Raw genomic sequence first — 27,856 nt, forward strand, 5'->3', positions numbered from 1 at the left:
GCCCGAGTGCGGTGAAATTCCTGGCGGGGGGAGCGGGAGGTGGCGGCGCTGAGGGCTCGGAGCAGGAGGCGGAGGGCGGCTCGGAGCCACGGCCGCGCTGCCCTGCCCGGGACCCTGCGTGCTGTGGCGGCCGGCGCCGAGCCAGACCCCCGGCGGGCGCGGAGCGGACGGGCTGAGGGACGCTCGCCGCCACCTCTCGCAGCGCCAGGAGCCGCGCCGTCCCCGCCGCCGCTGGGACTCCCTCCCCGGGCAGAGCGGGGGAGAATGACGGAGCTCCAGTCCGCCTTGCTACTGCGGAGACAACTAGCAGGTACCTGGGCCGGCGGCGGAGGAAGGAAGGGAGGGCGGCGGGTGATCCGCCGCAGGGAAGCAGCGGCCGGGCGGCCTCGGAGGGGCCGCGGCCCGCAGCGGGGGAAGGAAGGGGCGCCGGCTCGGGGAGGGGGCGGGCGGGAGTGCGTGTGTGTGTGAGGGGGAAGGGGAGATTACGGCCCCCCCCTCGCCGTGCTGTGCCCAGCCGGGAGCCGAGGGAACTAGGCCGAGCGGGGGAGGGGGAGCCCGACCGGCGACTGCTGCCAGGGGAGCCGGGGGAGGGGAGCGGGGCCGGCACGGTGTGGGAGCGTCCCCTCGGCTGTCCCCGTCCCGCCGGGGGAGCGCGGGGTGGCACCGGCCGCGCTTGTCGGCAGCCCCCAGTCCCCCGGTACCAAGCCTGGAGAACTCCTCGTCCCCTCCCCTTGCGGTCCCGTCTCCCTGGGGCGGGGGGAGAGCCGAGCCGGAGCTCGTCCCGCAGCGCGGGGGATGCGTGCGGGCTGGTGTTTGGGGGTGTTTCTGAGGGGCCGGAAAGAAGCGGAGGAAGAAGGATTGTTCCCCCACCCCCGGAACGAGCACTCCGGGCCCAGGCTGACTCCCCGCACTCGTGCCCCTTCCCGCGGGGACCTGCGATACCCTCGTCCCGCCTCCCCTCGCCGGCTCCCCCTCACCTCCCGTGCCCGGGAGGGGGAGGCCGCTGGCCCCTTTGTTGTCAGGAGAAGCGGCGGGGGCTCCGCAGGCACCGGCGGGGGGGACATGACCGGGCAGCAGCGGCTGCGGGCGGGGGAGCGGGTGGGACCGCCGCGGGGGGACCCGCGGGGAGGGCCGGGGGGGGTCTGCCGGGGGCGAGAGGGCGGGACGGGCGCGGGGGAGGAGGAGTTGGGGACCGGGCTGGGGGCCGGACACGGCCTGGGTGCTGCGGCCGGGCCGGCGGCGGAGGGGAGCGGGGTGTCATCGGGGTGTCAGACGGGCTCGGTGTCGCCGCGCCCCCTCCCTTTGTCCCCGGGCGGGCGGCCGAGCTGGCCCGGCCCGGCCCCGCCGAGGGGCCCCGCATGCGCGGGGCCGCACAATGCGGCTCCATGTGTGCGCTGCCACACTTAAAGGGAAACGAGCCGGCAGCGCTCCCTTCCTCCCTCCCCCACTTGCACATGTTCGCCGCATCCTCTGCCTGCTGGGCCGGGATACGGCGATCCACTCGAGGAAGCGTACGGACCTGCACGGTACCTTGGGAGAATGGGGTCGCCTTTTTCGTCTCTTACGTAAAAATTGCTTCGTACCCAGTTAAAGAAATGTGTGCCAGGTGTACCTAAACTCGGGCAATTGCAAAGCTGGCTGGAGTTGGCCGAGTAGCCATACAAAGGGACAGGGTCACTGGGTGGCACAGGAATTTCCAGAGGAGGATTTTGGCCCGAAACTTAAGTTAATGTCGTTGGAAGCCTAAGGGTGGAAAGCAGCATTGTTAGCAGTAAGGAGATGAGGTTGCATAACCGAGTATAGCGAGCTGGATGATGTGTTTGTGTATCTCTAGCACTGTTTTCTGGGTTCGGTTGATGATGAGTTTGAGAAACTCCAATATCGTTAACTACTAGCACAGAACCTTTTACCCCTTTAAGGTGAAGGTCTTTAAAAAAAAAAATCTTGTACTGTGGCTAAAAATCGCATACTGTGGCCTTAGTCCTGAACATTAGCATACACCTGTTAATGCCCTGGTAACTGCTGAAGTTATTAGTGACACTCAGTGAGGTGTCTGCACGTTCAGATAAGCTAAAAATACTTCGGTGTGGGCTTACTGCAGGAGCTCCCGACTGGATCTGATGTGAAGCTTCTCTCCTATACATGATCCCTAAAGGGAAACAGTGTAGAATAGTTGCTTTCTAACTTGATAAAAAAAGCATTTGGTAACCTAGAATAGTTGTTCAGCTGTCTGGAATTTCTCTTTTAATCTGGTAATTGTGCTCCACAAAAGAAAGTTGGACATTTGGTTGAAGTCTCTTGATAGTAAGTATACAACTTCTGTGGTGGTTGTTTTTTGTTTGTTTGTTTGTTTTTGTGTTGTGTGGTCTTAAGGTCTTGTGTAAGCGCAGACTGGTTGGATCTGTAAGTACATTTGTAGACTACTAGATCTAGGGGTTAACTTCTTTTTAACTTTCTGGTCACTCTTATCTGAAGCCTTTATGTGTACTGGTAAAAATTGGTGAGCTTTTCAAGTTGCCCCTATTACTGATTCAGCTGTACTGACTGCAGCCATTTTCTTGCATCATGCAGCTGTTCTGGGGGTTTTGTGTTTTAAGTAATATCAATACCCTTGGTATCCCTTTACATGTACTTAAAGAAATTGAAACCATATTAAAAGTGACTTTGAGTGTGCTTGAAGTATGGTGAGCACTGAAGAAGAGTCTTGAACTCTTCAAAAGTCTTACGTGGAATAACTGACCTGAGAAAGTTACCATGTATGGAAGAAACTGTTTTCTATGCGACATCTGAATTGAGCTGGCAATGGAATGACACTGGTTTTTCTGGTGTCAGGCTGCTTGAAGTCTTAGTGTAGAGGCTGAGCTTTTGATTTTCCTTCCCTACTGCTGACTGTCTTCCAAGTCTCGCCTGCTCCAACGTGTCCCTTTGTTAATAACCACATTGTTTCTTCTACCTCAAACCAGAAGTCCCCACTCTCTCCAGGTATTTGCCCTGGTGGGAATAATCCTCAGTCTCTCTGCTCCATGCAGCTTTTGCCTATATCAGGTGTGGTGAGTCATGGAGTTGTACCTGGTGGTTGGGTTTTGGAGAACAGTAAAGAGACAGTTGATATGAGTTATGTGCTCTAAGCTAGTTTAAATTGCTCTAGGTCATTCAGTTGTGCTTTGATAATGACAGATTTGAAGACATCCAGAAATGAAGGGAGGTTGAAGTGAGGATCTGAAACCTATACAATGGTGGAGCAGTAGAGGAGTATAAAAAATTTTTAATGGTGAGACCCTGGATATCTTTTTCAAGATATTTTCAGAAGAAAAAACAATGTCAGGAGGAGAGAGGAATGTTAAGCAGTAGATCTCAGAGTGGCTACCTGTTGGTCCCCCATATGCTTTGGTTCTTAATTATGGGGAAAGAAGGTGTCTGGCATGGAGCACTTTAATGAGCTGTTTTAATTCCTGAGTACTTTGTCAAAGTATAGGTCAACTGATGAGGCTGCTGGCTGTCAGTGAGATGTAAAACAATGGGCCTTACCAAACAGAGCGAAACTTGACAACACAACCTGAAGTTGTTCCAGTGAGTGTGTGAGGACAGACTTCTATTTATTTTATTTCTTTTTTTTTTGAAAGCAAGCTGGCTTGTAACTTGAGCAGGGAGCTGGTACCACAGCACCATGTACAACATGTTTGTGTGCTTCAGTGGCATGTTCTGGATGCTGATAATGTTCAGAGAGAAGGGACATTCAATGACAGTCACAAAATAAAACTTCAAGTTACCTGTGGGTTATTTTTTCATCTCTGAAATTCTATGTGGCTTCACAGTGCCTTTGCTAATGAAATACTGAGCTGGATCCCCCAGGGACTAAGTGTAGTAGCTGTTTTTATATTGACATGTGCTCGCCCCCATTTAGGCACAAGAACAATTCAAAATAGCTTAAAATTCAAACATACTTATTCTTACGTTTTTGGTTGGTGGTGTTTGGTTTTTTTGGTTTTGGATTTTTTTTGGGGGGGTTTGTTTTTTGTTTGGGGGATTTTTGTTTATGTTGTTTATTTTGGGGGTTTTTTTTTGTTTTTTGGGTTTTTTTTGGGTTTTTTTTGTGGAGGAGAGGGGCACTTTGTGGCTTGATGATAATGTGAAATAGAAGCTATGTTCTGTCCACTTCTTCCAGGCAGAGTGCAGGAAAAACTACAAGGAAAAAAGTGCCCCTGAACTTAAAAAAAAAAAAGTGTATGGCAAGTATGTAGATTGGTTTAGCACTGGGTTAGCAGAGTTCACCCCTCAGGGGAGCTGGTGGAGGATAAATTGTTCTTTTTACAGCCCCAAAACTTTATGTTCTTTAAAAAGAGGTGCAGACAACAGGGTGTAAAGCTTCTCTTCCAGTCTCCTGAGCTGTCGAGCCGAAAGGTTTTACAGACTGAGGTATGTCTCTGAGTACTTTTATTTCATCTTTCTGCCAAATTCTTGCTGACACAGAGACTTTGGAGTAGGCAGACTTGTCTAGTTCAACCAGCAAAATCACATAGGGAGGATGCAGTTAAATCAGTAGCGCACAGTGGAACTAGAAGTGCAAGTTCTCCGTAACATAAACACGGAGCTTGGAAATGGGAATAACCATGCCTTTGTTGGCTGAAGTTGAGCTGGGTTGTAAATAATCTCCAGCTTAGGATACAGAAAAAGCCACTCTAATGCTTTTCTTAAACATGAGAAACATGGCATTATTTCAGTTTAAAGTGTATACAGCTTCTATTTCAAAGCAGAAATGTCTAATTAAAAACTAGCAAGCTGGAAAACTGTATTAAATACTTAATGTGACAGTTGAACAATTTTTACTTCTGCGGAAGAATCTTACTGGGTAATGTTGAGCTAGTTGAATTTTTTGCAATTAGATAGGACTTCTAAAAATCTATTTGAGTAGTGAATGGAGAGGGAATTGCAGAGTGAAGATCACTTTATTCATCAAAGCTGAGATGCATGCTCTGGGGTGGCTGGTGTATAAGACACCTTTGTTTACAGTTAAGCATTGGCTTACTGTAAGTTTGTCTATAAGATAGTCATTTGAGTGGCACTGATGTGAGGTATTACTTTGGTACTAGATTGCCTGTTATCTCCTTTGTGAAGGTCTGTTCATATGGACAGTAATACTCTGTATTATCCCAAATAACTAGGACTCCAAGGTCCTGCACATGTAAAACTTGGCATTTTAATTGGTCCTGAAATTATAAACACTGCTGCATATTGTTTTTAGAAGACTCATGTTTTTAGATAACCATCAATTTTTTTGGTCTGATGCTTTTTGGGGTACTTAGGTACAGCATGTGTGTAGCAGTCACCTTATCCCCCTGGCAGTGTAGGGCCCTGTTACAGCAGACGAGATAATCCTGGTTCTGTGAGGTTGTGCTGACAGAATTATCAAAGCTGCCTTTCTCAAGCTGACTTTATAGACAGTATGATTGCCAAAACACAGGCCTTGCTCAGACTCCAATCACTACAACAGCACAAGCAGCCTGAATTTCAGTTGCCCTGTAAATAACATGATAAATGTGACCAATGGTGAACTTTGCCTGCTTCGTGTTAATTTTCCAAATGGTTTTCTTGTAGAAATAATCTGAACTTTGTGTCTTCAAAGGAAAGACTATTTATAACAGCACCACCAGCAAAATTTCAGGGGTGCTGGCAGTTTTGGAAGGTGAGGTTTAGGTAAACTACAGAATGGAAGGGCTTGATGACTCAACCACTTGCTTAAACAGGATGAAGCAATAACCTGCCTCATCAAGGAGTCACTGCCTTGGCTCTGCCTAGGTCAGCTTACTAATCTTTCAGGGAAAGAGCCAAACTTACCATGAGCTCTGAGTTCTTTCCTTCTCTGCTCTCCCCAAACAAGGTATTGTAAGTTACACCAAAGTAAGGGCATATCTGGATCTGGCAGTAGAGTGATTTATTCCTGTTTTGTTTGAGAACAGTGGAATGGGAGAATGTTGCCAGAGATTCTCTGAAGTAAGGAGCAAAATTAATACCATTTGAGAAAATACTTTAATCTGAATTTCTGCTTTGTTGGTAAGAGCTTCATTTGGAGATGTTAAATCATGCAAAAACAACTAAAATGTCTTGACTTGTGTGATTGATACTGATTCCAACTTCAGTATTGTAGTTATTTGCTGCAGAACTGTAAACTGATTTGCTATTTATATGTATTTGTTTAAGAGAAACTGATAAGGATAAATCAAGTAGAGTGAATAGTCTTCAGATTAAACCACATGTAATTATAGGTGATTCTGCCTTGACTTTCTGTATATTGTTGAAATTTTTTTTTAGTGCAAGACAGACTTGGAACAATATGTGCATATTCAACTAATGTAGGATTACTTGGTCCCTTCTGTAGTTGGTACAGGTTGGTTTTTAGGTCCCCCAAAGCCCTGTGTTAAACAGTTTGAAAATAAGTGGTCTTTGTAGGTCATGCTTGCTTGCCTCAAGTAGACGTTCTGCTAAATTTTCTTCCTGTAGTGTGTTTGATCAACTTCTGTTTTGATGTAAAATACAACAGTTTGTTCCTAGCATAGAGATGGGGTTGTAATGAAGTGGAACTGATCTGAAGGATGGCTGCTATTCTGAAGGCAAGAACTAACTAAATACTAAAATGAGTGTGCAGTCTTGGGTGCCTGGAGAAAGGAGAGCAGGTGGCTTGTGTGAGGAAGAGGGCGCGTGACTCCTGAAACTCTCCTGTACACTTTTTGTTCAGTGTATGGGAGTAGAATCAGGGCAGCACTTCACGTGCAGGCCTTTGCTCTCACCCAGCTGCACCTGCTCTGTGCTTCAGTTTTCAGTGGTGTGTGCCCATCTTACAGTGTCTGGTCTTGATGAGATCTTTCACTTACAGTCTCTAGTAGGCTTGAGCTTTAGGCCACTCTGCAAGTGTAAATGTTCATACTTGCTTTGCTTTCCTACTCTCAAGTCCAAGGCATATCAGCTGGAGCAGAGATCAGATATCCAGACCTTGTAAGAACACTAAGTATAGCAATCTAATTGAAATGGGGTTCCATAAAAATACCTGCTCTCCTGGACAGAAATGTTAGCAGTTTTGCACAGGTTTAGAGTAATAATAAAGACTTTTTGACGGAAGCCCTCTGTAAATGTTTTCACGTACAGTCTCTCTGTGTGTGGATTGTTAAGGGAAATATATTTCTGTGCTGTCATCATATACCTCATAGGTCAAGCTGGCTGTTTTTTTAGCTGGCTGGCATTTGGTGCTGATCTAGAAGATGGTGCTGTCAGGAGTCATTTAAAGGAATGTCTTAAAACAATTCTAAATAACAATGTGGCTCAAGATGGGATATGCAAACCTGTTATTCATATTATAAAGCAGGAGAGAAAACAAGCTGGAAAATTGTCCTTGACTTGCACAACAACTTAGATGTTAACATCTCCCTCACATGTTAAAATCTCCCTGTGGTATAGACATGGCACAGAGCCTTTTCAGTGGATTTCTAATGTTGTTCTGTTTTTGTCTATGAACCATACACATCCTAGAACCCTTGGCTCTGTGTAGTAGTGCTGTTTCATGATTAATGTGTATGTGACTGCTCAGAAGATACTTGCGTGGATTTTTTTTTCCTTAGCTTTAGTCTAATGGTAATTAGCTTTTAAGAAGTTAATCAACTTCTCCTGTCCATGGTAAATTCAGCTACATTAATGGCACCTAGGATGACACCTGTCTTTCTGGATTCCAGCAGTTGTGTACAGTAGGTATCTGAGACTTGAAGTCTCTTTGCAGGTGAGAGAAATAAGTGTGTGTAGAGTGTGATTCATCTGACCTGTTTTTGACACCTGATTCAGGATGAGATAATCATGGTGTCTCAAACTACTTACCCTGATAAGATCTCTTCAATGCTGCTGAGGGTGACCGTCTCAAATGCAGACAGATGCAGATACCCATTGGATACTTGTCTACCTCTTAAGAGTGGAAACGGGCATCGAGCATGGTGGACAAAGTGGAGGTGGCATTTCTGTTACACTGAGTGTGACAGATGAATGTGGCTCTGTGCTGCAGTTGGCTCTATGGGCAAAGCACTGAATATTCCCTGATGACATAATTGCTTCCTTTTACATGTGGGTTTCTGAATCAGGGTTCTTCCAGTTCTTTTTACTATCCTTGTTTTTCCCTTCCTCAGAACACTTCCCCTCAAAATTCAGAACTTACTGGGAATTGTTTTGCTGTGGTCTTTTAACAGACCTTATTCAACCTCCATTTTAACCTGGGTAGTGTAACTGTGCTGGTTTCTGGTGTGATGTGATACACCGCATGCTTCTAGCAGTCTAGTCAAAGAAGGCTGTTCAGGAAACATTTTACCTTGATTTCTACCAAAATTACATGACAGATGGTAATTTGAACATATATTCTGAACTTACTGCTGAGAACCTTAATTCTGGAAGCATAACTCTCAAAACTTCAAACAACACTATGGCATTCAAAGGTTTTCATTAGATGAGTATGTTTTGCATTTCCAGTGATTTGGACAGGAAAGTAATTTGAACACCACATTTGTTTTGAAATAAAAGATTTGTGGTTTACAGTAACTTAAGGTATTTGCTTAATGGCAAATACATTGAGGGAGGGGAAAGCAGACCCTCCTTCTGTAGTGTGGGATGTTGGAAAAGGACTGATTTGAGTGTGTGTACACAGAAGGGTCCATGTGTGAAGAGTGCTGCAGAAAGGAAATGCCTCGAAATAGGTTGTGACTGTTCTTGCCTGTTTTTAGGTTTTTCAGGTGGAATGGTGCATGAGAACAGACCGTGGGCTGGGTAAACTGGGTTGCCAGGTTAGATCAGTTGTTGGGTATCTGTGTTCTAGTTGAGGCTGTTGAAAAGCTGGTTTTGAGACCTGTGAGAGAGAAATCTAAAGGGGCATTGACAGTATCTACTGATGTCCACCTCCATGGGCTTAAGGGATTATGGGGAACTCCTTAAGAACCAAGGCAGTACCAAAGACCTGCAAGCTCCTGGTTGGTGTGTTAAGACTCAATTTTCCACTAAATAACTAATCTGAACTTCCAATTGTCTGTCTCTGGGCATGCCATGGCTCCTATGACCGTGAAGCTACAGAATATACCGAATCAACAAACTCAGTCTTTAGCTTAATTCTAGAAAAATGGAATACCTTACTCATAAAATAATTCCAATCTCTGTTTACTCAAGTTTCTCTGGTACCTTAATCCTCATACCTGTAGTGGCAGTTTTAGCACCTTTGGGCTAGTGCTGCTCTCCATTTTTTTGCAAAGCTGAACTATGGCCTTGGCTAGGAATTTGACTGGGAATAAAACCAAAAATCAAACAAGAAACCTCCAGCATTGACCTCTGTCCTTTCAAAATCTGCTTCCCTGTGCAAATCTAGGGAAGACTTCACAGGTATAGCTGAGGAGATGACAAGTGAAGCAGTACACAAAGGTGCGTAGCACTGCACTGAGCTGCAGTTTGCCCGTTATTGTGCAACCCTTCTTACAAATTTTCTGAGCTCAGAGAATTTGATTTGTAGAAGTCTGAAATGCTGTCCTTATTAAGAAGAAGTGATGTGTGAACACTGGAAATTAGTTAGTTGTCAGGCTAAAGTCAAACCTAAAGCTTCTACTGAAATGATTGGTGGACTCTCTGCTAAAGACAGGTTTGTCTTTACTAATTTAGTCTCCCTTCAAAATAATTTCAATGTCCTTCAGAGACTTAATCTGTTCTAAGTGTTGTCTATTTGTCACTCCCACAGTGGCTATCAGGAGTGTGTGCATATTTGGTGCTATGTTTGGTCTGAACTTGGATGAGCTTGTGGAGCAAGACAGAACATGATGAAAGCAGATAAAATGGAGAGCTTGGGGAATACATCTCCACATAGAGATCATGTTACTTTATCATAATCTCAGTCCTGGTTCTCTAGAATCTGAGATGTACAGCTGGGTCTTGCAGGGAGGAAAGTTTTGGAAATGTAACTGACCTCAGTGAAGTAATAGGACTATATGGAAGTCACAGTGTAGGGTACAGACAAGAAGAGTCTATAATGAGGATTTTCAGAGTGAACAGTTGTTAGAAGCTCCTGGACTGGTGCTGAGACAACACAAGTCTAAGGTGCAGCAGATATAAAGTGCTGGTGTGGCCTGCTTGCTCTGAGAGCTGTATAAGCCAGCTGGATGCTTTATCCAGAAGCTTTAGCCAGGACTTGGGCTCCCTAGTCTGGTTTTGTGTTGTACTGTATTCACTGGCTGCACAAAACTCAAACACTGTGTAACTTACTGAAGAGGCTGCTATTAAAAAAATACAGGAGCTCATATTTTTGAAAGCTTTGTACTGTAATGTAGCTTAAAATACTGAAAGAGTTCATCTGCAGTGGCTGTCTGGGTGAGACGTCAGGCTGAAAAGTTTGGATGCCGTACATAGCTGTTCTAGGGAGCTATGGGCCTCGTTCTGCTTAGTCATTTCTGTTGGTGCTGTTTTGCTCTGGGATTGGTGAAGTCTCTTGGCTTATATAAAGGCAGTTTCAGTGAGTGTGGGAACATCAGTAGCTTGATGTAAACTAAACACTGAAACTGGAAGTGCAGCCCATGGTACTGTGTTGGCTCAAGTTTAAGGCAATGGTAACTAAGTTCTGCTTTAGTAAGAGCTAAAGGGACAGACAGTGTGTTGTGTGGCAGATCATGTGGAAAGGGAGCCACAGGGCTTTAAAATCTGTTCTGGATTTAAACAACTCTCTTGGATTATGGGCTTTTAGTCTTCCTCACCTCCCAAATCAGGTATTGGATTTAATCCCAGGTTCAGGACTGGGATTAAAGGAACTGAATGTCTAATTTATAAGCAGACACTGAATTCTGTTCCAAGTATGTTGCTGCTTGGCAGTTGTCCAGGTGTGTGCTGCTTTGGCTGTCAGCTGCTGCTTGGTCTGCAAAGGGCTCTACCTGAAACTGCTTCTAGACTGAGTGCAAGTATGTTTTGGATTTTTGTTTTCTTTTGCTGGGTAGAAAAATGCCTATTATATTAAATAATCAGAAATGCAAAAAATATCGTCAGAAATGCTAAACAGACTGTAATATATAGTAGTTGCAAGTAAATGGCATTTAGTTAGGCATGGACATGATGGAAATATGGTAATGTACTCATTTATGTTTAAAAAGTACAGCATATCTTTAGCTGAACAAGAAATCTCAAAGCTGTTGGAAAAATAAAGTGGAAGGATCCAGTTCTTCATAGGTGTCTGGCTTCTCTGCATTTCCAGGACTTCTAGGGCAGTTCCTCAGCAGGGCTTTGTAGAGGACCTGCACTAAGAGCTCATTCCCCTCTCTCTGCCTGGAGAAGGGAGCTGAATCCTTTGCTTTACCCATATATTTGTCTAGGGAAGCTCCTGTTCAGGCTGCAAGCAGTTAATGCTGTGGCTGGTGGGGACTGGCAGGCACAGGGAGCAGGTGTCCCCTGCCCTGGGTGCAGCGTCAGTGTCACTTGCTTGGTGGGCAGTGACACCGGCCTGGCAGCAGCCCTGTGTCACTGAGCCGTGTGTGTGTGGTCCTTTCAGACCCTGCCTGCATTGCTGTTCCTTTGGGATTTAGGTCCATGGATGTCACTATTCTGTGAGGCTCAACTAGTGAAGGGGGAGGCAAGAGACAGGTGGTACTACTAGTTAACTTTTCTGGTACACAACACTCACTATATCCAGGGAAAAAAACCAAAGCCAAACAAACCTTGGGCCCTTGGCGTTTGCAGGTTTTAATGAGTAGCAGCTACTGCCTGTCCACGGTTAAGCAGCCAAGGATGATGCTTTTCATGTCTCAGTGCAGAACTTTCCTGAGACTTCCTTTTTTGTCTGCCTGCCAGCCATGTTGTTTAGTTTAACATAAATAATCTGGATGGAAAAGCTCATTTTTAAATTGCTGTTGGTAATTCTGCATACCTCTCATGGAGAAGGTGTATGAGCTTATATTCATTGTTTTTCCTAAGAGTGTTTCTGCAATCAGCAGCTGTTTGAGCTGTGCTTCAATACTGCTCTCATGGAAGGAAAATAATCTTTTCACAAGCTGAGACTGATGGCTGATGGCACCTCCTCTAGAAGTGATATGCTCATTTGCTTTATAGGCAACATCCACTAAGCAGTCTTCTTTAACTGCTTTAATTGAAGATTTTTGTTAATGATTGTCCCTTTGATACAGTTTACAGATGTTTTGCATTAAAGGAGTTGGCATCCAGGTATCTTACTCCTTCTCCCAAGTTCTCTTGCAATATAGTGCTACATGGTAGTAGGTGAGAGTCAGAGTGTAAGAGCTGTCTCTCTTTGGGAATAAATAAACAAAAATGTTTTGAACTACTTAGGGGTAAAGTTGTTTGAGGCTGAGACAGATGTAGAAAGAAATTGAAACAGCACACATTAAGAAATAGAGAAGAAAACGTGTACATTGGCTTTGGAAATAATGTGGCATATTTAAACAGAGAGAAACATTCTGAAGTTTTTCAGTCTTAAGTTCTGGCAGTCTTTAAAGTCTTATCATTGAGCAGTGATGGGACTTGTGTTTCATAGGCTTAAATTCAAGTTTGAAAGTCTTAGGTGAGATAGTAAAACCTATTGTTTGAATTCTGACTTCTGTAGTTACTACAGTGGGTATTCTGTATTACTGTATTAATAATATCTGAAAGGATGATGTAAATGTCCTGAGCAGAGATGGCTTTTTTTCCACAAGCAATAGGCAAATTTTTAAATGAGATCTTGCCTGAAAAAGCAGGTTGTATTCAATTGCTGAGGTGGTGGAACTTTTAATAGACCATGCTGAAGAAATGTTTGTATTAAGGAGGTTGTAAGAGGCTGATGCAACTCTTTTAATGTGAGATGCTCACCTAGGCTAAGATTAAATAGTTACTCAAGCTTGTGCAGCTGTTTCCACAAAATTTCATAGATGCCAGAGTCTGAAAACTGATTTGCTTAGAGGAGGCATGGCCATGCTGTAGCTTTTGGGTTTGAGGTTTGCATCTTGGTTAGAGGCCTGTGATGTTGCCTTTTCTTCCAGGCATTGTCTGAAAAAAACATGATTGGGCTCAGTACCGAAATCTTTGTCTTGCGCCTTGGGGGCTGGATGGCTGACCTTACCTCCTGATTACACCCTTCTGAGTAGCTCCTGGGAAAACCCCTTTCAATATGTTCCTTGGGATTTTAGAATTGAGTCATCTTTGTGGATAAGTTTGACTTAATTAGTAGTGACTAAAGTTGATGTTCCTGCTGTCTCCCTCTTCAGGTCCTTGGTGTCCTTCAGGTGAGCTGAGCACTTAGTTTTCCCCGTGTGGATTTAGACTCCTCTGTGTAGGGCTTGAATTGATTCCTCTTGCCTTTTTCAGCCACACTTCAAATAGTTCAGAACTTAACTGGCCACCAGTGATTGCAATCTTGGGGCAAATCAGTTTGGACTTAATGGCAGCCTTTCTCCAGAAAGGTACAAGGTTCTCACTTGAAGTTCCTCTGCATGTGCCTGAGGGCATTATAAGACCCTCTGAACTTAAGTCTTATGGCTTCTGGTTTTACAAAATGGGAATATGTAGACTGTGCTGTGGAGCAGAATAAGGAGGACTGCATAGAGTCTGACAGGTTATAAAATAAATATGGTTGGTTGGTTTTATGTGTTTTTTTTCCCACAATAACTACCATTCTTAATTTAATCTGGAAATTACTCACCAGTTGAAGGAATAATTTCCCCCTTCCTAAGTAACCAAGACCTGTATGTACTGTTGGAAATGCTGGATGAAGAATTTGGTATAAATATGGCATTTAATGTAATTTCTGACCTGAAGCTGTCAGTTAATAGATGTTCTCACCTTCCTACCCCCACCACTGGATTATAGGTAAAACTTATTTGAAGTGTTTAATTCCAGATCTTACAGTTTTTTTGGTTTTTTTTTTTTTTTCCTGGAGCAGGCTGAAAACAAGTTCAGTGGAGTCTAGACCTGGCTGTGACTTACTTGTGTGTAGCTATTTCCAGAGAAGCCTCTGTCTGGCAGTAACTGTATGAAGTAGCCTATACACTTAGAATGCTCTATAGCATTGTCACTGATGAAAAAAACTGTGAAGCAAAAGGAAGAAATAAAACCACACAGCTCCATATCTGAACAGAATAGCAGCTTATCTTCTATGTTCTCTTCTACTAGTTCATAATATAGTAAATCATTATCTCCAGAATTCACTGGCACAGGTCTCAAATGCTTTGAGTCTGAAAGAAAAATCATTTAAACAAAGTAGGATGTTGCTTTTAAATAAAAACATAATGTGACTTTAGTCTTCTGTTAACATTTTCTGGAGTTAAAGACAGACTTTAGTTAAGCTGGCTCCTTGGAAAGCTCTTGCATTACTAGCCTGTTTCCTGACTTAAACACTGGTTGGTAGTGAGTTTAGGAGACCATGTCCCATACTTGTGTGTTGTTCTGGCCCTTCTGCTCACATTACGCTTAGAATTTTAGGGTCAGACATGACCCCACCTCTGGCAGAAGTGTTTGTGGTGTGGGGGCTGAGGGCACTCACTCAGGCCATGAGAAGGTGCCAAATGTCATGGCGTTTTTTGGTCATGTATGGACACAGGAGCAAAACCAGCAAATGTGTATTATAGACACCTAAAGTTCTCTTAAATTTTTTCCTACACAGAGCTCAACAAAAATCCAGTGGAAGGCTTTTCAGCGGGCTTAATAGATGACAATGACCTTTATCGATGGGAAGTCCTTATTATTGGTCCTCCAGATACACTATAGTAAGTACTGATACTTATACAGAAACTTGAATGAACTCGGATTTACTAGTTCTAATTTGCTCCTAGTGAACAGAAGCTAACCAAAACCTTGCGCTAAATCAGGTAATGCTCTTCTGTTGCTAGCAGAATACATGTAAATAGCTGGATTTGCTATGTGGAAGTTCTAAACTGCTTTGCTCCCCTGGGAAAAGGCAACACTGCTCTCTTTGTACTTTATGGAAAAGAAAGACAATAGGTGCACTTAGAGGCAGCTTCTGTTTTCTTTCACATGTAAGTAAGGCAGATAAAATCCACTATTTGCTGTGGCTGCTGGGAGGCTGTAGTTTAGCTGATAGTGCTATGTTAAGCCATTACAACTTCATGTGTGTGATGGTAGGAAAATATTCAATTAAAGTGGGATGTAGTTGGAGGAAACCACAGCAGTCCACAGAATTAGCTTCAAATCCTGTCAGATTGAGATGGGAGAGCTTCTAAGTGTGACCTGGAGTACTTTGGGGTGATCATCTACTCCAGTTTTGGGAAAAGGTTCTCTGCCCAGGAGAGGTCAGTTTAAAGTCTGCTCCTGAGGATGATCTCTGTTCTCTTCATTAAGCTGTTGCAGTGGTAAATTACTGGTACAAAAAGCCTTGTGACATTTACTTGAGGTCAGTTTTGGTTGCAGCATGAAGTTCTGTATGTCTGTCAGCAGATTTCAAATAGGTATTTAAACCCAGTAATCAAATTGCTTGGCTTTTCCTCAAGCTCACTGCACTGTGGTTCTCATGTCTTGCATGAGATGGTTTCTCCAACTTCTGTTGACCTTTTCTAAGAGTCCTGTGGTTCTGTTATATTCTCATGGCTATTTTATAAATGCTGTCAATAAAGCTGCTTCTAATTGATTGTCATCTTAGGTGTTAAAAGTTGCAATAGTGGTTTTTAAACTCCACTTTTATTGGGTCCTGAAGTTTATTTGAGGCTTTTAGGTAAGAAATTCTCTTCTGTTCCAGTCCTTGGTTGCTGTTTTTCAGGGCAGAATTACACTGAACCCTTCTTCCCTGGGCTGTTTGATAAGGATGGTCATATATAATAGTTTAACTTAAACAATTTTCAAACATCAGTCTCATTCCTGATCCCACTTCATTTATTCTTAGTGCATTTCTCTACTGACAGAAACTCTTTTATCAGGAATATTGCTAAAAATGGCATTGATTTCCCTTTATTGACTGCTGTATTTCATTAACTGGTATCTAATGTATATTCACTTTAAAACCTGTATTTATATGCAGTTGATATGGGGCAACCAGGGATGCCCTACAGCCTAGTAGCTTTAGGGTCTGCTTCTTGAAAAAAAGAAAGAAGGACTTGTTCAGTTTGAAAGGAGGGGTTGGACTGGTTTGGGGCTATCAACAAATGCAATCTAGCTCTCCATTGTCCCTTTGGTTAATGGTGGTAAAACATGTTGCTTTTCTCAGTAGCCAGTGCACTTTAGCAACTCCTACTCCTTTAAAAATACAGGAAAAAATTTGCACTGAACAGTTTTCTTCACCAGTTGTTTTGTCTGTGTGGCTGCTGAAGAGTAGCTTGTCACACCGTGCATCTCATGCCATCTTCTTTGGAGGTTTATGTTCCACTTTTTGTTCTGCCTTTGCTATGCCAAATTTTGTTGCAACCTTCAGTTAGAAGAAATGACAGTAGCAGGACAAATATTACTGACATTAGCAAAGTATTCCATCTGTAAACCTTTCCATCTAATACAGGCCTTCACATTTTTCAAAAGGGACTATTCCTGGCCTCTAACTCCACATAAAACCTGGATGTCTCTTGTTTATTATTGTTTTCCAGTTGAGTGGGTAACTAATACAGAACACCTCACTGTCATGCCTGAGTCACTTTAGCTTAGTGTTGAAAAGGTGGCATTGGAAGTCTTTTTGCATTTAATGCTCTACACACAGCCAGAGCTTTCTGCAGTTTTTCCCTGGGGCTCACTGCTGCAGACTGAGACCACAAAATTAGGACTGAGGCCTCTTAGCAGAGGAAAATGGGTGTCTGCTGGGCTGGACTTGAGAAAGGCAGTTATTGGCAATACCTTTTTTTTTCCTGTTAATAAGGAGGGAAAAAATGTAAGTTGTGACTCCAGATGGTAAATTCCTTGGCGGTTTTTTAAATTTTTTTTTTTTTTCCCCCACCCCCATGGTTTTTCCCCTCTGGAACATCTTCCTAGTTCTAAAAAAGATCACGATGGGGAGCTGGCAGTATCTTGTGAAAGGATCTTCTGAATGTAGAAACTCTTTACATTGCATATGGAAGTGTTGATACTGTTAATTACCAACATGTTAAATTGTGTGAGCTGTAAACTTAGGAACATCAGTAAGTTCCGATCTTCGGCTTAAGCTTACGAGAAACTCTACTAAGATATTTTTGATTCCCCAGTGAAGGTGGTGTTTTCAAGGCTCATCTTACTTTTCCAAAAGACTACCCACTGAGGCCGCCAAAAATGAAATTCATCACAGAAATCTGGCATCCGAATGGTAAGAATTGTCAAAGTTTCAATTTCTTTTTGCAGTTCAGAACTAAAATGCAGAAAGTGAAGACAAATAGATACATTTCTGTTCATGTTAGAAATATGAAACTCTGCATTTACTTTGCCATCCTCACTTAATAGAGAAGTAATAACAATGGCAGAGTTTTTAATAGTGCTACTCTAACAGCATAAAATACTCTTAAAGTATTTTCAGAAGCTCTTCTGAGTTGGTTCTGGCATTCTTGGTAATTGTTCAGGGATCTTTTTCTTAATTTTTTTTCCGAAGTGCAAAACTCTAGTCTGAGGAAAAACTGGACTTCTATAGCTGCCTTTTGTTATACTTTCAATTATTTCATCTTCCTGTTACTGACTTGGCAGTTCAGTGTAGAAAGCCCAAGGTTATCCTCATCTAGTGAAGCATGAAAAGAAATCTTTAGTATCTCTAAAGGAGACTTCTCCTAATATCTCACTTACCTATGGACTGATGGAGATTGGATGGGAAGGTAAAATAAAACAGAAGATGGTTTTACTGGGAAAGAGAAGTGTTCTTCAGCTTCAGAAACTGTAGATGTTGAAAGGTAGGAGGAGACAGTGCTCCCATCAAAAGGACAAGGGAGTATTTTAATGCTGTGTCAGTTTCAGCTCTGGAAATACCAGAGTACTTGTCAGGCACTTTCTAATTCCAGCAGTTTAAATCATATTTCAATATGTTCCAGTAATATCCAGCTGATGCTGTTGCTGTGGAAAAAAGTCACTCTTGAGTTTGCTGAACTTAACAGAAAAGGCTGTAGTGGAAGCCTGTCTAAATAAATGTTCTTGAGAGTTGCGGCATGATGTCAGACTGAGTCCTTCTTCCCCATGTGCCCTCTCTGTCAGGAGTCCAGGCATATTCAGACTTCCACCAAGCCCTGTTTATCACAGTTTAAGTTCTGCAATAGTTAATTACTTTCCCTCTCTATAAAGTGTCTTCACTAACGTGTTTCCGACTAGCTGGAATGAAGATGAACAGTTCATGACTGTCCTGAAGAAATGCCAGCATGTTGTTCATGACTGAAATATGCCTTGTTCTATTTTGTAGTTGACAAGAACGGCGATGTCTGCATTTCAATTCTTCATGAGCCTGGAGAAGACAAATATGGCTATGAGAAACCTGAGGAACGCTGGCTTCCCATTCACACAGTGGAAACTATAATGATTAGTGTTATTTCTATGCTGGCAGATCCCAATGGTGATTCTCCTGCTAATGTTGATGCAGCGGTAAGGCTTTCCTTGGTCTGCCAATTGTCTTCAATGTAGAAACCTTGCAATCTGCTTTTGGTTTAGCAAACAGTAACTTTGGGAAGAACCTTTTCTGTCACAGGCTAAGGCTACCATTGTGTTGGGAAAAGCAGTGATGTCGTCAGACAAAACTACCAATTAGCCTTGGGAAGTTTTTCACTTCTTTAGAGCAGTCTTCCTGTCCCATAGATTAGAGCAGTAGGCTTGACTGTGTAGGTCTGTGCTCTGAGAAGGTACTCAAAGGCTTTACTGGGCATCTGACCTTCAACTCAACAGGGAGGGTTGTCCCAAACTAGACTGAGTGGCTCAGGAGTGAGGAAAAATGGTCTGATTTACAGACAAAGACCAGGGTGAATCTGCAGATGTGAGATGCAAGTGTTTGATGCAGCACAGTGTTCTGGACCATGTGTGTGTATAAACACAGCTATTAGCTCTCCAGAAGAGCTGTGTTTAGAGCAGAATATAAGAGTGAGGCTGAGAAATGCTTGTAGTGGGGAGAGAAAAAAGTCTCAGTTCTGGAAGGGCATAGGGGAAGAGGCTTCAGGCCCTCTTATCTGACATAACATTGATATGCTTCTGAATTGCAGTTCAGCAGTGAGTGTTGTCTTCTCACAAAAGAGAAGTTCTAGCTCTTTTAACTGTGGGAGTGAGGAAGAAGGAGGTGGGAATTGTGAGATGCAGAGTTTTGTAAAGGAATGTTAACCTGTTCTGTCAGCCCAAGCTATTCCTTCCCAAAGTGGGTGGGAGTTTAGTAGTTTCCTGGAGCCTTTGATCTGCTGTGTTGTGAGTATTTTCAAAGGTGGTTGAGCTCTCTGAAAAATCATTATGGGAGCAGACTCATGTGGAACATATTTAATGGGAAGAAAACAGAAAACAAACAAAAAGTTGCAGTGAACAATTTCCTCATTTAACCTTTGTAATGCTGGACCTCCCCTTTTTGTGTCATGTTTCTGGTGGAAACAGACACCCAGGAAATACGGACATTTCCTGCTGAGAGCACTGGGAGGAGCAAGTTATTAATAAAATGCTCATAGTGCAGTTAGAATTCCTCAGTTCACAAACTCATATGTTGAATGTAGCTGGCCTAGCCCTGGAGAAAGCACATGCTTTTAGCTGTGCTTGTCACCTTCCTACATCAGACTTTCTGTATTGTGCCCCACTCTGACAGCTACTTCAGGAGTGGGTTTTTAATTTTTTAGTTTTTTTTTTTTTTTTTTTTTTTTTCCTTAGGAAAGTTAGACACAAAATGATTTTGCCTTAGGGTAAAGGTCAAAAATGAAAACAGCTTTTTGTAGCCCAGCATGAAAGAACAAAAAGTCCAGATTTGACTGTGAAGATAGCAGTGAAGCATCACTTTGGATCCTAGAAACTATTTTTGACTGTGGCATTACATGTTTCAAAGAACTTCTAAAGTGCTGCTGGAGCAGTTGGCTTCTCCTGCTGGACTGTAGATATCTTCATATTAGCAAGAAACATACTCAGGGTCATGAAGAATCAGCAGCTCCTGTGTTAACCACAGCAATAAAATTTGGCAGTTACTATAAGGTAGTTTTTGTCTGCTGTCAGTAGTTTCTGCTTTTAAGTGAGTCAAGTGAATAAGGTGTTACAGGCAATTCACAAGATTACAGGAGCAGGGGATATACTTGCCTTCAGGAAAAATGAACTATGTATGTTGGAGTACTGTCTCTTGAAGTGGGAGAAAAATGAGGATCAGGAACCTGAAGAGATATTTTGAAAAGCAACTGGAACAGTTCATGACCTAAAATTACATTTTTTGGAGATTCAGCTGTCAGATTGGAAACTTTGCTTGCTATTCAAATCTGAACAATTCATAGAACTACAAATAGAAAAAGTAGAAACAAAAACTAAGGCTCTGAAGCTCAGAGGGCACAAATTCAAGGCTGCTCTTGGCTTTAAGCCATCTTGTGTAAGCTGTCCTATGTCCCAGTCCAAGGAACCAAATGTTTGCTGCATGAATTGCTGAAAAAGAACAAACTAATTAGTAGCCTTATTTGTACTTTCATAGGAAAGTTAAGACATGCTGGGCTCTCCAATGTGCTGATTGTTTAAGTGAGCTTGGAGGTGATGAATGTTAGGGTATGCCATTTATCACTCAAATGTACTACAACCTTCACTCCAAGTGGGAGTGAAAAGGTGTTGTGTGCTAGATTGCATCAGGTGACACAATGTGGGGGTTTTTAACCCCTTCCCTCACCCCTGCAGTAAGAATATATTGCTTGTATCAGAAACTAAGAACTGTAGAACTTCATGAAATAAGGGGTTCTTTATATTGCCCCCCACTTCTGACTGGAAGGCAGTACCTAGCACATCAATCTTAACCACACCTGATGCTCCTGTGCTTTCATCTGAGCTCCTTGTGAGCCTGGCACAAAACAAACCTGGCTGCACTTTCTCGTGTAGGTTTTTGTGATACCTTGCTGTGTACATCTCTGGGTTCAGACTTCCCTCTTACCTATCTTCCTGCTCATCTTTATCTTGGCTCTTCATCTCTGCAGTTCTGAAATCAGATCCCTGTCACAGAGAGCAGCCCTGTAGGTGAGCTGAGTATTCTCCTAAGGTCTTTCTCACAGAGCCAGTATCTCACAGCTATATCTAACCAGGAGGTGTTTGCTTTCCAAGGATGCTGTGCCTCTTCTAGATACTGTGACTTCTGTATTTCTGTCCTGGAGTGTCCTGGCTAGATTGAAGGGAACCGAAACTGTCTTTAAAAAAATCTCAGAGTAACTGCTGGCTCCACAGTACCTGTGTACCTTTTTCAGCACTGCATTTGAAGGCACTGTCTCTAACACATAACAACAGCTTGTGGTCTACAGGTTGAGTTTGCTGCTACTTTGCAGGCTGAAGCAAATGGATTTTAGCACAGGCAATGTGAAATACTGGTAAGCCACCAGGTTAGTTTTGGAGTATGCCTAAAATCCAAGGGGAAAATTACATCCTCACTGTCTTTTAAGCAGCTGGCCCAGAAACCAAGAGCAAACTTTAGAAAGTCCTGACTATCACAGGTTTTCAGTGAGGAGCTCAATGATTTTAAGCAAATTTAGGTGTTGACTAGATGGCTAATGTCTGAAAACATAAACAACAAGAGTCTTCCTAGAGCTTGTACAACTCCTTGTTGTGGGACTGACATCTGAAAGCTGTCTATTCAATTACAGAAAGAATGGAGAGAAGACAGAAATGGAGAATTTAAAAGAAAAGTTGCCCGCTGTGTAAGAAAAAGCCAAGAAACTGCTTTTGAGTGACACTTATTCAGCAGATAGTAGCTTCACTTTTTTCAGGGTAAGTATCCTTCTCAAGACCAGTCAGTTACGTGAGTTGAGGATTTCCTGCTTAAGTGTTGCTGAACTATTTTTCTCCCTCTCAAAAGCAAAAAGAAACCCCCAAACTTTTCTTCTCAGCTGCATGATCTCAGGGGAGCTCTTTGCCTGTATGCAGTACTAAAGACTAAAAGAACTTAAGCGCACTTGACAGCCTGTTCTGCCAAAATTGGGGAACTTCTCTTGTATTCTTGTATTTTATGCTGTTCAGAAGTTGAACTTCTCTTTATCAGAATTCATCCTGCTTTATTAATGGCACTTAGAGGTTACTGGAGCTGTAATACAAGGGGGTGACAATTCCTTGATATTCCTTATTGTGAAGAACACTTATTAGAATCTTAAAAGCATCTTGAAAGTCTTATTATCTCAGGAGTTTTGGATTATCTTGCAGATGTTGGTGGTATGTTGCACATAGGAGTTAAATGAGACTTCAGTGAGGTTGTCAGGAGCCACTGAGAAGGGTTTGTTTCAGGTATCCATGGGAGTTTTAACAGAAGGTCTCCTGGCATAGCAAAAAGCATCAAATTGAGATATTACCGGTCAGTAATATCAAGAAAGCTGGTGTTCTCTTCAGCAGCCCAAAAAACACCTTTAGTGAGGAAGGCTTGGGAATAGCTTCATAAAAACAGCTGTGTTCTGCTTGGAAACTGAACTGTGGCATATCTGAGAGCTTGGACAAGTTTTGACCTGAGAGTAGCTGACATGATATTTGCATTTTTTGTCACCCAGTTAAAGAGCTTCTGACTCAAGATACTTGCTGTAATTTACACAATCCCATCTCAGTTTTAAAGGGAATTTTTTTTTAACAACCTCTCGTAGAAAGCTCTGTATTAAGGCATGGCCCTTAAATCTGTGGCCTTTGGTCACTTTATCTTGGGTATGCCAAGTAAAAACTTCCTCCATGAGCTAATAATTTCCCACTCTTGCTTTTCAAAGCAAAACAGAACTTCATGTTGAAGCTGCCTTTTCTTAATGGTTGGTTGGCAAATAAACTGCTCTGAACCATGTGGCTGGCAAACCCCAAATCCATATTTACTGGTTACCTATAGCATACATAATTCACGGGGACAGAAATATGGCACTGTGTGTAGTTCAGACTGAACCAGAGCAGCTTACTACATTCTTCTGCTGAGTAGGTTTTTTAATACAGTTGTACAGGAGAGAGTTCCTTTTTTACCCTTTTGTAAACATTGGGGGGGTTGAGGGAAGGCTTCATCTGTGACAAATTAGTTCTGCAGTCCCTCTTTGCAGAAATGCTTTGATTGAAAGGAACTTTCTCCAGTATGGATTAAGCATGAAGAAATGCTTAATATTGATTAAAAGACTAAGCAAAGGAACAGAAAGTCTTGTACAACTGCCTATAACTGGAGTGCAAGAATTGTTAATGCTGCTGACTTTTTTTTTCCTGTCTTGGAGAAAGGGAATAACTGTGAGTAACACTCCAGAGTATCCTTAACTAACCTCAGCTCTGTTGCCATGTTGAACTTAGCTATAGTGAAACAATGCTCTTGACAAATATTTTAAGTAATTGGCTGTGTTGCTTTTCTGGAAGGCAGAAGCTTTTCTAAGTCTGGTGACTCCTCCCAAGCGAGCGATGGGCAGGGAGTTGGATGAGAAGGGGCCACAGCTGGTTTCAAACCAGCCCAGTGTGACTGGGGGCTGTGGTGTCAGTGCTTGCTGAGCACTGCTGTGCCATTTGTACCCACCTTTCCCAGTAAGTAATGCACAGCCTTTTCAGTGATAAATCTGCCGTGTTTAGCCCCGTGTGTGAATAATCAAAGCTTTACACGCTGCGCACTCGACAAGCAACACGAGTCACAGGAGCCAGAAAGTCTGATAATTGAGCTTGGATACACAGTGTGCTGAACTAACTCCAGTCTTTCTCAGGTGATGAGTTTGGATTTATCCATCTTCTGTTCAGAGGTATGTGAAGCTCTTGAACACGTCATAGTTATCTTCTTGAGCTTGAAAAACTAATTAACATCTTGAAAATAATTGAGGGTGAGGAGGGGTTTTATTTTAATACCTGTGATTTCTTTGCAGGTCTCCAATTGAGAAACATGGCACTGTTTTTTTTCCTGCACTCTACCCACCTATTGCTGGACTTCTGTTGTTACAAGTTGGCAAACACTGGCTGGAACTGGGCTGCAATAAAACATGCCAGTTATCAATGCTGACAAGAGCCTAACAAGTGCCAACACAAGATGATTACGCATTTTGAAATCTAATGAACTGCTTTAACCTTCAGGAAGAATTGTAAAGATGTGTACATAGCACAACATGATCCGGATAATATATATACTGTTCATGTACATCCACACATACACATTGTACCAAATAATGCTGTCTGTAGTTAGGGATAGAATTGTGTAAATTCTAAAGATTTTAGCAGGTTTTTTCTCTCCCTATTCATTGTTTCCTGAGTTAAAAAAAACAGCAACTTGTGAAGCATGTCAGAACCAATTAGGATACTAAGTTGGTTTTTTTGGGTTTGTTTTTTTTCCTCCCACTTTAATTTTCCTTTGACCCACTGAGGCTTAATTAAAATTTCTTGCTTATTAAAGTTTAGTATCTTTTTTGTTTGGGTTTTTTTTTTTTTTTGTTTTGTTTTCTTTTTTTGTTTTTGGAAATGTGGTCCCCTTTTATTTCCTCCATCAGAACTTACAATTTTTCCTAATTAAACCCTGAAAGGATTTGCTATCAATTACTTGTGTCTTCTTTTATGATGACCTTTGTAGTCTCAAAGGTGCTTTTTTTCTTCCCACCCCTTTTTTAAACTCAATTACTCATCCTTCTTGAATTTGGTATAGCAATAAAACTGGCCATGGAGCACCCTTGAGCAGCCTGATGGATTTTTAACTTCCAAGGACTTGAGTGCTTTCACTTGGAAGTTTGGTTGACTAAGTTAGTCCAAGATAGGGATGAGCTGCTTTTTATGGGTGAAATTTTTGGTTTGCCTTTTTCATTGCCTGTTTGTGGGGTGGGGTGTGTGGGGGGGAGGCTTGTTTTTTCTCAAGGTTGAGTTCAAGCATGCACATCTGTAGGCTTTCAAATGACTAACTTCTGGGTTTGGTATCAAAAATAGTTTCCCTCCTTTACTCTTTTCTGTGGCCCTTCATCTGCTTTGCCTTCTACTTCAGAGTTTTCCTCACCTAATGTACAAAGAAAATGGCGATGTATATTTTCATGTAATTTGATTTTTGGAATTCTGTCACCTTCTGTAGTGAGTTCTTCCAAAATATAATTTTTTCCAATAATGATGTGTCACACTGGCTGTCTTGAGTATCACAATAGGAAGGGTACAGTTGTAGCTGGAGCACAACTTACCTGAACATCATCATCAACAACACAACACTAGCAAACACTTGAGCAATTGGACATGCTGTGCTTCATCTTGAGTAATGAAAGAGCAAACAAGACACACTCCTTTATCCCTACTGTAACCATCTTCGGCCCTCTAGTGAGCAAATACTAATCTGAGTATCTACTCACAACAGTTGTCAAGCCTTTGACTAAAGAAACTTTATAGAAGACCTTGAAACTACTCAACTCTTTCCACAGTACAGCATAACCCACTAATAAATCAAGAGTTCCAGTGTCTGAGTCAGGTTTTAAGAAGCCTTCAGTCTTAATTTGCTGGCTGGAAGTCATTTTATGTTGCTGTGCAACATGCATATGGTGAAAGGCACATATTGAAGGTGTTGTGAGGGGGGCTGGGGTGGAAGGAGGTGACAGTTATTAGAGGCAAGGCAGCCCTTGGGGACAAAAAGTGTAAGAAGACTTACAGGGAAAGGTGCTACTTCCTCCTATGGGTGCTTTAGATAAATGGGTATGTTTGATATCTATATTTACATATTTGGAAATGAATTTTTTTGTGAAATCATTAGTTAAATTTGCTTTTAGGTGGCTAGGCTGCTACTGCAGCCAGGCAGGTGCAGTACTTAATGCCCCAGCCACCACAGCTGATTTGAGTTCCTGTTGGAGCACTTGTCTGAAAGGTCTTCACAGTAGGTTTCTTTCCCACCAGCTGACTACCCTTTTCAACTTAAAGTTGGGTCTGTGCAGAATTTCGGTGGCATGGTGTCATTCTTTCCATTAAAGAAAGTCTGGAAAAAAAAGCTGATCTTATTAAACCTACCAGTGGACTTACTCCCCCACAGGCTGACCCTTCCTTTTCAATTTCCACAGTGTATCTAGAACTGAGGCAATTCCAGGCATTTGCTGCTTTCAGCAAGGTGTCTGTTCTGTCTTCCAGAGTACCACACACGGTTCACCGCAGACTCACCTGTAAATCCACAAAATGGTTCAAAGCTTTATGTCTATGCTCTCCAGAATTGCTGCTTGTTTGTTCTTTAGGGGGTAGGCCTGGAAGTGTTTGTCTTGCTTCAATGGTATGGAAGAACTGTGAATTTCACAGCACTGCTCATTTCAAATATATATTTGGCTTACCCAGATGGTTTGTGATCCCACCTGACCCAGATACAACCCAGGGAGGAGCGTTACTGTGGGATACTGCTAAGATCCACAGGCTGCAGGTACGGCTAATGCCCAGTGACTGACTGAAAGAGGCAGCTCAGGGTCTGGTGCCAAGTGTCCAGGTTGTAGGAAGCCTCTGGCAGGCAAGGAAATGGCCTATTTCACTCTTCTGTGATCACAGTTGGCTCTTTGTTCCTGCCCCACACTCAAAGGGGCACTGGTGGAAAGCTGTTAGTGATAAAACCAGATGGGAACACCACTGAGGAGCTGCAGGATTGGCATGTAGTATGAGGATTCTTGGTGAACAAGGAAGTGAACCAGCATTCCTCAGTTTTTCTTGTAGCAAGACTTTGTATCTGGTTTGGTTCCTGCAGACTGCTCAGTTATCACTGTAGGTTCTCCAGGGGTTTGTTAACCTGGCTGGGGGTTTGAGCTAATTTTTGCCCCAACACGACATTTTGCCCTGCATTACAGATATCACTGCATCACTGGGGGGAAAGCATCAAATACTAATGAATGTCTAAGTAGCGTGGCCATCTTCATTCCTTTTTTCTATTTCTCCATGCTGCACCAGAGAAGATCCCTAAAACTCAGAAGGACTGTCAACTATCACTCTAAAATTCCTTCTGCTGCAAATGCCTGAAAACGCTTATTGGAACTAAATGATCAATAAGCAGAGCACATGAATTCTGAACTGAATAGAAATGTATTTTGGGCTTTGGTAGGCCGATGTGGGGTGGACTCTACTGCGTCTGTACCATCTGGTGCCCTGCTCTTGGTGCAGTGCCATCACTGCACGCAGCTCAGCAACATGAGTCCCTTCAGAAGCAGCGTGAGTGAATCTAAACCAAATCAGAAGCTGGTTGGGGTTTAGAGACACTGTCATACTACAGCTTCCTGCCCAGGCAAATCCCCAGAGGAGATTACAATTCCCATGATGAAAAACATAGCAGTGGTTTGAAATCTGATCCCTGTTGTTACTGTGAAATTAAACTAAATCTGATCAGGGAGCAATAACTTGCTTCCTCTCAGTTCCTCAAGAGGATCAATAGCAGCACCATGAGCAGTGGGGTAATTTGCTATACACAGCTGTCATCAAGCTGTGCAAAATGAGACAGGTTGTCTCATGGTATGTCTAGAAAACTACAGTCTGTGGCCCTCCTGGGCCCAGCTCTGGATTTGCTGTTTTATCCAACACCAAAATAAATATGATGTAGAGCAACTTTTCAAAGGTCACTTCATGCTGGAGTCCAGAAAAAATTACGTCTGTAAAACAATACTGTGCATAACGTCTTCAAACGTTTAACTGAAAGCTGCTCCTCAAAGCAAGCAACAAATTTGCTCTTGGACCAGCATCGAGTATTTGGCATTTCAGTTTTGTCTGAGCGGGAGCGATGATGAACAACAACAACAGCCGAGCTGTGTTGTACACGTGGCTGGGAAAATGATCCTGTTATTGGTACTTGGTCACTGCCTGTCTACTTGCAACCATTCACCCAGCGGGCACCAATCCAGTGTGCAGGGGACAC

At 42.8% G+C, this 27,856-nt stretch overlaps 1 protein-coding gene across 4 annotated transcripts; it reads left to right on the forward strand.

Annotated features, from left to right (window-relative positions):
- On the forward strand, positions 1 to 25,108 carry UBE2G1 (ubiquitin conjugating enzyme E2 G1). 4 transcript variants are annotated; one of them, XR_011005401.1, is made up of 7 exons: positions 1 to 310; positions 14,636 to 14,738; positions 17,148 to 17,245; positions 18,317 to 18,495; positions 21,690 to 21,813; positions 23,739 to 23,774; positions 23,895 to 25,108. XR_011005401.1 is itself a non-coding variant. In XM_068210204.1 (7 exons), exons 3-6 carry the CDS (start codon positions 14,681 to 14,683, stop codon positions 21,774 to 21,776), a joined length of 417 nt encoding a protein of 138 aa, XP_068066305.1. In that variant the 5' UTR covers positions 1,620 to 1,918; positions 2,253 to 2,304; positions 14,636 to 14,680; the 3' UTR covers positions 21,777 to 21,813; positions 23,895 to 25,108. The 4 variants fall into 4 exon arrangements, 3 of the variants coding, with proteins under 3 accessions (XP_068066304.1, XP_068066307.1, XP_068066305.1); XM_068210204.1 differs by lacking the exons at positions 1 to 310; positions 23,739 to 23,774 and adding exons at positions 1,620 to 1,918; positions 2,253 to 2,304 and having other exon boundaries at positions 17,153 to 17,245; XM_068210203.1 differs by lacking the exon at positions 23,739 to 23,774 and having other exon boundaries at positions 5 to 310.
- Positions 25,109 to 27,856: the final 2,748 nt, after the last annotated feature.

The sequence above is a fragment of the Anomalospiza imberbis genome, chromosome 20 (genome assembly GCF_031753505.1).
Source record: "Anomalospiza imberbis isolate Cuckoo-Finch-1a 21T00152 chromosome 20, ASM3175350v1, whole genome shotgun sequence".
Classification (NCBI taxonomy): domain Eukaryota; kingdom Metazoa; phylum Chordata; class Aves; order Passeriformes; family Viduidae; genus Anomalospiza; species Anomalospiza imberbis.